At 36.0% G+C, this 13,491-nt stretch overlaps 1 protein-coding gene across 2 annotated transcripts; it reads left to right on the plus strand.

Annotated features, from left to right (window-relative positions):
- Positions 1 to 44: 44 nt before the first annotated feature.
- Positions 45 to 5,293, plus strand: LOC128621935 (GTPase IMAP family member 4-like). 2 transcript variants are annotated; one of them, XM_053647958.1, is made up of 7 exons: positions 45 to 101; positions 1,790 to 1,819; positions 3,147 to 3,170; positions 3,485 to 3,502; positions 3,731 to 4,594; positions 4,702 to 4,766; positions 5,233 to 5,293. In XM_053647958.1, the coding sequence occupies exons 1-6, from the start codon at positions 62 to 64 to the stop codon at positions 4,740 to 4,742; spliced, it is 1,017 nt and encodes a 338-aa protein (XP_053503933.1). In that variant the 5' UTR covers positions 45 to 61; the 3' UTR covers positions 4,743 to 4,766; positions 5,233 to 5,293. The 2 variants fall into 2 exon arrangements, with proteins under 2 accessions (XP_053503933.1, XP_053503932.1); XM_053647957.1 differs by lacking the exon at positions 5,233 to 5,293 and having other exon boundaries at positions 4,702 to 4,936.
- Positions 5,294 to 13,491: the final 8,198 nt, after the last annotated feature.

Consider the following 13,491-nt stretch of genomic DNA (forward strand, 5'->3'; position numbering starts at 1 on the left):
ACATTTTTGTAGCCTAAATAGTTATTTTTATCGGGGTGTTTTTTTTTTAACTTCTGAAACGATGAATGTGGAGACAGTGTGGCGGAGATGGCAAAAGGAAGGTAAGCAACTTCAACTTCATGTCATGAAATTACAGGTTTACATCTATACAGACGTGCGGTGCTGCCACTCAAGAAAAAAAAAAAATCAGTATCTCATTAGTACATGAAAATGATGTTGATAGAATTTTACTTGCTTACTTACTTAATTAATTATACTAATTATTATGGGGTAGTGGTGGCTTGGTGGTTAAGGCTCTGGGTTACTGATCGGAAGGTCAGGGGTTCAGGTCCCATCGCTGCCAAGCTGCCACTAATGGGCCCTTGAGTAAGGCACTTAACCCTCTCTGCTCCAGGGGAACTGTATCATGGCTGACCCTGTGCTCTGACCCCAACTTCCTGACATACTGGGGTATGCGAAGAAAACAATGTCACTGTGCTGTGTCCAATAAAGACATGAGTCTTTGTCTTTTATCATTATACACATTATATGTGATTCTCAAATACCAGTGGCTAGAATCTAAACAGTAGGCGGGCCTGTGGGAAACAAGGGTCTGAACATGTTGAAATGTTGCCACAGCAGATAAAAACCAAACATCTCAGGAACATGGCCAATCTATAGGATTTACATGAACACAGCAGAAGAGCTGTCACATGCCTATTAATTCAAACAATGTTTTTCTTTTTAAATCAAATTAAATGTTTTCTACAGGCTATGTACTCTACGTAGGCTTGGGCTTAAACTGTCATTTGTGAGGGAACATCTAACCGATAAAATGATGACGAAATATTGTTTCTGAGCAAACTGACAAATCACACGAATACTTTGAGCGAAGATTTCATTTAAAGATCTTAAGAGAACACTAAAAGTTCTTGTTTCAATTAAAAAAATATATTTTTTTTAATATTGTAGTTAATAAACACTATCATCAAATGGCAAATTTAACAACAAAATAACGCAAGAAAATATCTAAATGTGCAAAACTAAGTATGTGCACCCTAAAAGAAAGCATAATTGATAAACTTTTGGTCAAAATATCTAACCCAATGTTTATTTAGTGAATAAAAAGTAATATTTTATACTCTCTTTTTCTATTGGGCAATATAATTATTACCAATATGGAAGGTCTGTCTATTATAGTATACGACTTACTTTTAATATTAATACAAATTTTCCTTAGTTCTCAGCTAGGAATAAAGCGGTTTCTATTAAAACTACGATCTGAGAGTCATTCGTAATACCATCTACACTGCTCAGTGACATTAAAATCGCATTGTTGTTCCATTTTGCTGTGCAATGGGCAATATTCCAAACTCTAAAATGTTTTAATATTTAAGCACTGTGAATATTTTATGTGATGCCTTTCTTAAAACATGGAGGTCTTTTCCATGCTGGTATCCCACATGCCTTGTGTGCATGACGGTCACGCGAATCAACCATCAACCAACCAACCCTGACACATACAGTAGTCAAGGACGTTCATACTTGTCTCTTTGTTTATATATAATATATGTATATGGTGTGTGTCTGTTTGTGTGCACAGGTATGTGTGTCTGTTTGCATATATACAGCATCTGTTCTCAAATCTGTTTTTGGACCAGTTAAAACCAGAACCAAATACAGATAGTAATGGTAAATGTTTGTCAATGTACTGATACTGTTATGTGTTTTTACATAGAAATATAGAAATATATGAATTGCATTAATGCGTGCATCTAAATGACACTTTTTCTACTAATCACTCTTCCAGTCACGGTTGCAGATGTGGATGCAAATGCAGGTAAACAGCAGCTTTATTGTACTGGACACTGGCAGACAATAACAAAACATTAAGCAAGAGCATAGTCAACAAAAAGGCAGAAGTCAGGTGATGTACAAACGGCATAAACTAGGCAAGACTAAGGTAAAACTTGAACACCAAACACCAAGATCTATAACCAGGTAGAGCAGGGGTGTCCAATCTTATCTGGAAAGAACCGGTGTGGGTGCAGGTTTTCGTTCCAACCAAGCAGGAGCCACACCTGATTCCACCTGTTTAATCAGTAGATCTTGACTTTCAGTAGACTCTGGTGTGACTTCTGCTTGGTTGGAATGAAAACCTGCACCCACACCGGTTCTTTCCAGATAAGATTGGACACCCCTGAGGTAGACCATCATGATACAAAGACTTGGTTACGACTGGACAGAATTGCAGAGTGGACTGTATACTTCGCAAAGTGAGTGTGGGCTGTAATTGTGAACAGGTGTGTGTGATCAGTACGATGGTGAACTTGAACGTGACGGGCTCTGTTAGTGCTGGATGGTGTAGTCCGTAGCAGGACATGTTCATCTCTGGGTAGTCTACAGTAGAGACAAATGCTGCCAGTTTCTGGCATTGACGTGACGCTTCTGTATTGATAAACAATCAAAACATTTTATTGTTTTGAATGTAGACAGTTCATTATTTCTCATTGATTCTAATAATTTCTATTTAAGCAAAATGTCCTGTTGATGAATGTCCTCTACATACTTTGCTTTTCTCATATCCTTCACAAATACTGACAGAACCAAGGAATACTAAATCAGAAAAAAACCCTGATTATTGTAAAATATTCTAAATAAGCGTTATGTTGGCTTAATCCCTTCTTAGTTATAATTGTAAGCAGTGCGTCTACTTTAGATGCAGTACACAGGCTACAGACGAGACCAACATTTCCAGCTCTCGTGTAATCCCTCTTTCCTTTTTTATTTGTTGTATTATATTTGTTTATATTAGGTTATCAGCCCAATATTAAAACGCAGTAACAACATTATCTATGGCTGATATCTACAGTATAAAATGTACAAATGCAGATTCTTTATATTTGCTTTCATATAGAATGACCCAAAGTGGTTTTATATAATTGTTTAGGTTTAGGACACGGTTACCACATGTAAAAAAAAAAATTTATTTATATATATATATATATATATATATATATATATATATATATATATATATATTTAATTACATTACACCGTCTTCTCCAACTTAATCTATAGCCATGCAAGGATCTATTCATTTCTAATCATTTAAATGATTAATAATGCTTGTAGTAAGAAAACATACCGCATTTGTTCTTTTACAGCACAACAGGATGAAACAGAATTAAGTAAGTTGCAGTTCATTATTTTTACATTTTACTCTCTCTCAGTCTGACCTCCATATTTGCAAGAGATATTTTATAGGTCTTGCTGTTAATGTTAGGAAACAAATGTAAATAATAAAATAAATTGCTGAAACAATTTTTTATAAAACTATAGGGCAATGACCAGAACTGAAAGTTGTAATGTCTTAAATGTTTACATTAAGTATTAAAATACTTGTACAAATGAGGCAGTCATTAGCAAAATTAAGTAATCAAGTCATGAGGCAGGTGCATTTAAAAAGACTGTGTAATAATGCTTCAATATTCTTTTTAAACAGGCTCACTATTTAGGTGTGGTAAGTAATTTTGTTCCTTTACGCATTATAATTGGTAATATAATATCACTTATACATAGTAAGTGCGTGTTCCTGCACTCCTGGGATAATCTGTACGGTAAATCCACCTTGACCCTGACTAGGATAAAGCACTTACCGAAGATAACTAAATCACACACACACACACACATACACACACAGTCAGACAAAAATGTCTGAGACCACCTTTTGTTCCCCCCTTCATTACAGGTAATATTTATTCACACAGATCAGCATCAGATGAACCGAAATCAGATCTTCGGCTCGTTTTGCTGGGTGGAGATTGCACTGATAACGGTCACGCATCAAGCATAATACTCAGGTCTGTTCACATGAAGTTAGCAATCCATCCGAAGAAAGGCAACATTAGAGAAGGGACCATTGATGGAAGGCAGGTCTCTGTATTTGTGGCTCCTTCCTACTGGATGAACCACTTGTCCTCGTATATGATTTTCTCGAATGGAGTCGAGTCCATCAGAGACGAGATTCAAAACTGTACATCACTAACGTTTCCTGGCCCTCATGCCTTCCTGCTAGTGATGCGAGCTGGACATACTACGGGGAAAGAACATCATCTTTTAAAAGCGATAACCTACATGTTTGGAGCTGAGGCTTTACGGTACACCATGGTATTATTTGTGTATGGACATGAATGGGAAAATCCAACAGATGCCCTAAAGAACCGCTGTGTGAAGATGTGTGGAGCACGATATTACTTTTTGGAGAACAGCGATGAGAATGTCCAGGAGCTTTTCGGAAGAGTCGAGGGAATGATGCGGAGGGAAAAAAGCAGATTTTTTATTCAGCACTCATACGAAAACCTCATGATGATGTATTTTCAACCTTGGGAAAGGGCTCGGGTGTACAAGGAAACTGAATTAAAAAGAGAACTGGAAGAACTGAAGACAGAACTGGAAGCATCCAGACGTCGTGAGTGTGCGTTACAGGAGGATCTGGATGCAGCTTCGTGTAGTGAGAAACAATTAAGGAAGGAGATGGCCGTGCTCAAAGGCAGTGAGGCAGGACAATGGGAATGTCTACGGCACAACAGCATAGAGTTTACACCACCAGTCAGTAAGTTCACTGAAGATCAATCTTTATGACAGATAAACACAGAGAATGACATTTTGACAGAATAATTGAACTGATTTGGTTTCTGTAATTTGTTTCTTCGTATGTAGTGACAGAAAATCAGAATATCACGCCTCTAGATGACCTTTAGATGACGTGGAAAGAAAGAAATTTGGTGAGTATGAGTATTTTCACATAAACCAGAGCTATGAAATTAAAGATAACAACAACAACAATAATGCGGGTCAGCTGTAAGTTAATATTTCAACTAATGTTAGCAAAAATCACATTATTCCTTAGTTGTAAATGCAGATTAAATTAACGTTTGAAGCAGAAACAGCAAATTAAATGCACCTAAAAAAAAGACAATTAGACAATTGATTTAAACAGGTATTTCCTACTGTAGTTGATTCCGAAGTCTGCGAACTAGACAAAAAAAAAAAGTGACTTGAACATGCATATGTTAAGAAGAAATCTACGCTTCGGGTTTGAATTGATGATGCTACAGTACGTTCTTCACCAGAGTTGAAGGCTGCGTTATTAGCAAAGCCTTTTCCGTCAGATTTCCATCAGTACACCTTTATTGAACGTTAATTATTCTGGTTAATGATTTTTTTCTTAGTTACATTTTTATGTTCTAGATCACAAAGGAAACGACTGCCCAGCTGGAAAACTGTTACCACAATCAAGACTAGCTTATTTTTAAACACATTATATAATTATATATATATATATATTTTTACCTTCATGTTTATATTTGTATAGCACGAAGCAGACTCGAAAGGAACCGGCTCTCTTTTTGGATTGCTCTCTTATGCTTTGTATGTCACTGCGAACTGCTACTGTAGACAAGTAGTGGTCATAAATAAGCAATGGCATATGCACAGTTGGGCTGAAACCTGCAGTCCATTAGTGATTAAAACATAGCTGGTGCTCCAAGCAGCCTCAAGGCAAGAGTGACAAAAGCTAGATACAGGGTCACCCATCTGATCCCAGGAACTGAATAGGCAACCGATTTAGAAACAACATTCTCCATGCTGAAGGCTTGGACATCCAGCTTGGGCACAAACACAGTGGGGCTGTGTAACTCCATCACACCCCCTCTCTAGTCAGTGGGAGGTGGATGGGGTAGGATAGACTCCAACATGGTTTCCCATTAGTCTTTGTACCTAGGTGGGGGCAGAAAACACTTCAGAAAATTTGCTCAGCGCTCTGGGATGGTGTGAGACAGTCTCCAAGTGGGATCACAGTGTGATTTGAACACTCCAGTCCCGACTCATCTCTATCCACCACCACCACTGCCACAGAACAACAGTGACCTCATCGTCAATCTGAATCTATGACACAAAGTTAGTTACAACCTTTTGTGTGACTTACACAGGGATCTGCACTTCTTTATTAGTCTTAGACTTTTACTTGAATTGAACATAAGAGGGCAGCAAAATCAAAAGAACCATCTCCACACTGTACATTTGCCCTCTTAAACCTAAAGCAAAACTGAAGTGAATTGAGCTCTTTCCCTGCATTAAGAAAGCCAAAGAGTTTATTAAGTGTTATTGTTGAGCTCAATCATTTGGCTTATCACTATGAGACATCTGAGTAGACCTACAGTTTAATATAAATGTCAATGAATGTGTTGATTAGAGACACAATTCCACGCGCTTATGCTTAAATGCTTAGAAGAATGAAATTTGAAATGAATTTGAATGATTCTTCATCATGTTTGTTTAGAAATATATGTAAATGATCTCATGAAACACTAGAGACAAAATCGTACACAAACAAAAAGAAAAAGAAAAGTGAAGACGAAGAACACAAGTACAGACTCAATTCTGCCATAGATAGGCTTCGCTCTTGCACTAACTTGAGTCGAGGAGATGTGTTCCCTTACAATGCACATGCTTTTAATAATAATAATAATAATAAAAAAAAATATTTAAAAAAAACATTGAAATTGTAGAAATGTACTTGGTAAAACAAACATGCAAAACTATGTCTATAATTTTTTAATCTCTGTATTTATCTAAGATTCATATGCTTTTTCGGATGTCATTAATTTACTTTACACTGTAGTTCCTCTGTGTGTGAATATTTGGAATGGTCTTTTTTATGGTCATGTTGTATTTGAGAGCTATGCATGTATATATGTGATATATAAATACATTTATTTTATTTTTTTAAAGCATTTTTACAAAATCTATTTAAACAGAAATATGATTAGTCAATAAAAATGATACAGTGATGTTCCCTGACTGTTTCATGCCTCAGAGCTGAGTTTCATTTGGCATTCAGTGTACTACTGGATTGAGAATAAGAGCCATGATTTTCTGGGAATCCTACTACGTAGATGTAAAATAAGGTATAAAGAACTGAGATTTTCTTGAAACGAAATGGCAGACAGATCACTGACGCATTGACATACGAGCTACGTCTCAACTTGTGTAAACCTCATGTGTATAGTGCAAGTAGCGACCTGCTATCCGTAGCAAAAGAAATGGAGATGTCAGAGTGCACTGTAGTTTGGATTAGGGATTGTACACTGTAGGGAGATGTGTCATATTTCACACTGTATACCCCAGCCCTAAAACATCAGGATCATTTCTTTTCGATGTATGATTCTTTCATTAATGTCAGGGTTGGCCTACATTTTATTTGCCATCTCAAAATAATCATTTGTTTAATTTCTGGTTTTAGTCCCTTGACCGTCTCCGTGCTAATGGATTACAAAAGCGTGTGCAGTTTTGGCTTTAGAGGTTTTGGAGATTAGTTAAGTATTTCTCTCAGCCAGCTAACTTAAACTGGTTAAGTAAGAAAACTAGTTTTTAAAATATAGGGGCACCCTGCCCTCTTCCTAGCTGGAAACTGTGCCCATGGACCTCAAGTGTTTTATGTAGGTTTAGGGAGTTGTTTTATACCATTTATACAAATAGAACTTGCCACCAAGTAATCCAGTAAATATCACAAATGACCTAAACAAAACATCTATGAATGAAAACAATTAGAAATATAGCTGTCATTTTATAGTGCTCGGAAGGGGTGCCAATCATTTTTATTTATTTATTTTTTTAAGAGCGAAACAACATTCAGTGTTTTCAAATAGAAGCTTGAAATGAAATCAGATTTCGGAAAAAAAACAGAGAAGTAGATAATGTCATCTCACTAAAACTGAATATTCAAGAATAAATGTGTGTCTTGTGCCTCAAACATCTTATTCCTGAGCTGGAATACATGGAATGGTCTGTACGGTTAACTTCCATCATTTAATAAAATGAACCATCTTGCATTCCTTTCACAAAGACTTCATTATTTCTCAAGGTCCTTAATTGACTTACAATAACCCTGTTGACATTTCTTTTCCTAGAAGAATCAAAGCGAAAGTCAACAACTTCCTAAAACCAAGTCTTTTTGGGTCGTGAGACAAGATCATGAAACTAAGACTTGCCCACTGTGTTTGGTTGCCTGATACATCAGCTTCTGCACGCTTCTTCAAACAGATAGCGTTTTCCCATCAAGGAGTGATGAGTAACATGAGCAACGTGAAAATCCAACTCGAGCGTTGCTTGCTTGTATCGCACGTAATGAACGTGCGACTAAATGCATTCGTCAGTTTTAGTTGTTTTTTTGTTTTTTTTTTGTCAAGCCACAGCTCATGTAAAAATATAATAATAAAAATTTCCAGTGACACTCTGTAAAAGTTTTCAACTGTGAAATTCCACTTAGATAGGACTATAATCACCCTCGTGATATTCATTTAAAAAACACTACCGTGAACAATTCCTGGCTGACTTCCAGGTTCGGAATCTCCGGGAATGAGGAGTTGTGCAGTATTTTTATACAGATCGGAAAAGCCCACGCGTGTTTCCGAAAGGTTTTATTCGTTTACATGAATGACAGGAATCCAGATTCTCAACTGTAATTGTAGAGTACTGAAATTAGCTGATTTTTATCTTGCTTTCATCTTTACAGTTTCAGTTTTTAAAAAAATGTCCCTAGGGTTGTTTAGTCATTTAAACAATCACTCCGTCTAAGTATCACTAGTCACGTGAAAACCACTGTGGCTCACACATCTGAAACTGACAGAAATTTTTAGTGATCATGTGAGAAAATATCACGGTCTTTGTTTTTGAGCTTGTGATACTGACTAAATGGGTGTGACTCATGAATTTAGAATATTTGTTATTCAGCACAACTGTTCATTTGGATATGAATAAAGATAAGGAAGCTGTACAGCAAAATCCCCAGTGTTGAAGGAACACTTACAGTAGAGTGTTGAACTCTGAAAGAGTTCATTTCCATCCTGTTGGGCATGTATAAACACTCTAGCTGTTAATGCGACACTCAGAGACTCGGGAACTCGAGAAGACGCGGTCCAGATGCGACACAATAATGACATTTTTTTCAATAGGTAAAATTCAGACTCTAGAGACACCGCAGAGATGCGAGAAGACTCCAGAGAGATGCGAGAAGATTCCGCAGAGACGTCATTATCGTGTCGTTTATTCGGCAGAGTGTTAACAGTGTTAAAAACGGGCTAGCTTTACTTTAGCTATAGAAAAAAAATGTCATTGTGTCACGTGTGAGTGTTAGCAGTATTAAAAGGGGGCTTTGCTTAACTTTGGCTACAGAAATTTTATTATGATGTCGTGCGTGTGTATATATATAAAAAATCATATAGTCTTACAATTGTTACAAAGAGTGCATAGAAAGATATACTTACTGTGTAATTTATGTGTCAGAGTGTTAAGATGTGTAAAAAGGGGCTTCCTTAACCTTAGGTAGAAAGGTAATGTCCTTACTGTGTCATTAATGTGTCAGAGTTTTATGATTATGTAAAAGGGGGCTTCCTGTACTTTAGGTAAAGGAGAAATGTCATTATTGTGTCATTTACTTTAGCCATAGGAGAAAATGTGACTATTGTGACATTGTTCTTTCGTTAGGATTGTTGAAAGGGGACTTCCTTAACTTTAGCTATAGAAAGAATGTCATTATTGTGTTGTGTGTCCATCATAGAGTGTGAAAATGATTACAGATAACATGGAAGTAATATGGGGGAATTTACATCTTTATAAAACCAGATCTTTTTTTTTTTTTTAACTCCTCCTGCATTAAACCTCATGTACGTCATGGGTTGCCACTGTGATATCCCTGAGGTCAGAGTGCAGCGAGCTGGTTTTCAAACAGATGGGGGGGGTGGGGGGGGGTGGATTATGGATTATGAAAAATTACAGGGTTATTCCTGTTTCTCATCATAGCACTTGGTAGCCAAGGAAAGGTCCATAATTACATTGTAGATACTGTGCATAACAATGATATCTCACACGTATATATTCACCTGTGCTGTAGATGTGTTATGTTAGCCACCCACGAATAAGCATTTGGAACCGTCTAACGCTAGCCCTAACCGTCTAACCGTCCAGCCCCTAACCCTGGAACATTTCAAACCCAACATCACCTGCACAGATATTCCTCTGAATGCATGGTTTGCTTCAACACTTACCAGTAGAAATGACACTGTATTCTGTGGTTCTCAGTTCCAGTTCTAGAGCGGCAATGCTATGCATAATACAATGGTTTCATTTGTCTAATACACCTGATTTGACACGCATGTACTTTTGCTTCACTCATGTTATGATGAGACAGAGAGGTAGAAGTTCTGGTCACTTAAGATCCATGGAAAATCCAGACTTCACCCACATAGAGCAAAAGAGAGAGAAAGAATACAGCGATCTCTGAATGAACTCCAACAGAGATTACCTGCTTCCACTAAGTCACAAAGAAGTTTCAGTATACGTCATGTTAGGCCTGTGACACATTACACCTACAACACTTACACCTACTCAGAATATACTGAACATCTTCCATCAAGACTACTCTCAATTTATGTGGTCTACTTTGAAGTTATTTATGATCTCTACCTCCATATCGGTTTAAAATCCACACTGAATGGAAAAGCACACATTGAGCATTTCGTTGAATCCATGACGTTTTAAACATAGATAACACGTCCTTCAGAACAACCCACATGTGTGTTTTTTAGATAAATAACTTTAAAAAATGTCCTTATACTTATGTTGTTATAACCTTAAAAATTTAAGTCGGTAGACCATCACACTTGACTTATGCTATAGGCAACTACCTAGGGATTGTTTTATTTATCATAATCCCATAATAATAGGCAGCTGAGAGTCAACAAGATTTGAATGAACATGAACAAACTAACCATGTACACCAGTTTTCAGTGAGAGAACAGAAACGTTCTGGTCTAAACTCCAGTACCACCAGCAGAGATGAATAGCTTAACAAAAAGTCAAACAATACAAGTCGCTTGGTTGATTTCTGACAGAGCACTGCCACCTCACTGTTGTAAGGTTTGGTAAATTTTCCAATTATAGCTTTACTGAATCCAGCATTGCAATTATATTAGAAATTGATGCAATTATGATGGTTTCTGATTGCTGATAATTGCACTCCAAAGGCACATCAGCAACCTAGCTCATTACATATCTAGCAAGACAACAGTGTAGATTAAACTTACCAATCACGTCCTTTCTAATCAGGGAAAAGGCTAAAAACTGTGAGCTAACAAGATTGTTCATGTCGATAACTTGTGTTCAAATTGATCTAAAAAAAAATTAAATAAAGAAAAAAGAAGAAGAACTTTAACAATGTTCGATCCATTGCTGATGACAAAATCATGTGAGATGAACACAGAAGAGGTAAATATCATCAAATATCAGGCTTCCTGCACTGCCTTGGAAGCTGTTCCCTCAGCTTTGTGTGCTGCTTCCGCCCCAAAGATGACATCATCAATGGGCGACAGTATTCAATGGTGAAAGAAACCAGTCATATCAGCTTCGTTTTGCCTTAGGGTTGTGCTTGTTAGTCCTCTCTGTACTTTCCTTGTGATATTTCTGGTTTTTGACTCTGAACTTGATCTACCCTTTGATATCTGTGAAACGTCTAGACAGATATGGATTGGGTTACGACTGGGTTGTAACAATGTCTTGTTTGTTGCACCTCCCCCACACAAACTGTTTATAGTGTGAGCATGGGGCAGTGTCACTGTTTCCCCAGTGGGCTTCTAATAGGCTAGCTCATGTTTTAGTTCTAATTTTTGACCACTAGGTTCAATAATAACTCTATGGTGCTCAATGGAGCAGTGTGCTCACAGACCACTTGAATCTAGAAAGGTGAACAAATCAACGGAACATCAGTTTATATCTGTCAAATAACATTTTTTAAATCACTGGCCGGTCAAAAGCGGTAATTAGTATTTCAACAGAATTTAAAATGCATGGCTTTGTCATGTGTGTGGGTTTTTTTTCTTTCTTTCTGGGTTCTCTGGTTTCCTCCTTTTGTCAGAGAAAATTGTGAATGACGGAGTTGTGAATGATGATTTCTATGAAGATGAGGCAATCATGCTGGTACATATCAGCAAATATTAATCAGCATCTATGGACAAGTTTATGTTTAAGTCATGAATTACAAAGAAATGCGAATTGAAAGTCAGGGTACCAATACTTTTTTCAAACACCAAGACACAACCGGTGTTCCTCTCAGAATATGAAGCTCTTCTACAAAGTCCCCAAGAGTTAATCAATTATTGAAATAAGTTCATACATACATACATATACACTTATTTTATATATAATCAGCCGATACTGGTAACCAATTATTCAGAATGATATCAGCCGATACCCGATACCGATACAGATAGTTCTCCCTTTTATGCCTTCTTATGAATGAATAATGATTAATTTAAAATAATTCTGAAAGAAGTGCAAATAAAAACTTTATTCTCTCCGTTTCAACAAGTTGTTTCAGAGTAACTGGTCTCATAAACAGAAAACACATTACTCTAATTAACATTAACACATGAACTAAATTCTGAAGATTAAAATAAGATTTCTTAACTTATTGAATGTTATTAATTCATATTAACATTGACTGAATTCTAAAAAAACCTCCTGTTAGTCTCACATTCACTCACCACAAACAAAAGCATTTCTACTTCATCATAGAAGATCAAACTGGTAATATATCAACTTTTTATATATATATATATATATATATATATATATATATATATATATATATATATATATTAACATTAACTGGATAAATTACTCTACAAATATTTTTCTGTGCAATATATACTTTTTTGTCACTCATCTTCATTAAAATCTTTCAACGGTGTACTGGTGCTTTAGTTCAGCGCGAGGACGAGTGGGCTGAAACTTCTGCATTGTAAAATTTACTTCCGGTGTAAAATTTTTTATCAGTGCAGAGATTACAAACTGCAGTTTTGTCATCATTCCACACAAGAGACATTACACACAGCACAAAATTCATGTGTTTTCCCACCCTCTTTTGATTGACAGGATATAATTAGCCCTGATCATCGGATGTCTTTAAACTATCGGCCGATACATCGGTGCATCTCATATATATATATATATATATATACACACACACACACACACACATACATATTATATAATGTTCATATATATATATATATATACATATATATATATATATATATATATATATATATATAGCTAAATATTATATTGTATAATGTGTGTGTGTATGTATGTGTGTATATATATACACACACACACACACACATATACACACACACATTATACAATATAATATTTAGCTATATATACACACATGTACATACATATTATACAATTTTATATATATATATATATATATATATATATATTACACACACACACATATACATACATACATATATACACACACACTGTGTGTGTGTGTGTGTGTGTGTGTATATATATATATATATATATATATATATATATATATATATATACACACACACACACACACACATACATATTATATAATGTTCATATATATAATTAATG

Source organism: Ictalurus furcatus, chromosome 18 (assembly GCF_023375685.1).
Source record: "Ictalurus furcatus strain D&B chromosome 18, Billie_1.0, whole genome shotgun sequence".
In the NCBI taxonomy this organism is placed as follows: Eukaryota; Metazoa; Chordata; class Actinopteri; order Siluriformes; family Ictaluridae; genus Ictalurus; species Ictalurus furcatus.

Coding starts and splice junctions, on each gene's coding strand:
- LOC128621935 (XM_053647958.1), top strand. CDS start 62: ATGAATGTGGAGACAGTGTGGCGGAGATGGCAAAAGGAAG. Junction 1,820..3,146: donor AGATGTGGATGCAAATGCAG/GTAAACAGCAGC, acceptor GTTCTTTTACAG/CACAACAGGATGAAACAGAA. Junction 4,595..4,701: donor AGAGTTTACACCACCAGTCA/GTAAGTTCACTG, acceptor CTTCGTATGTAG/TGACAGAAAATCAGAATATC.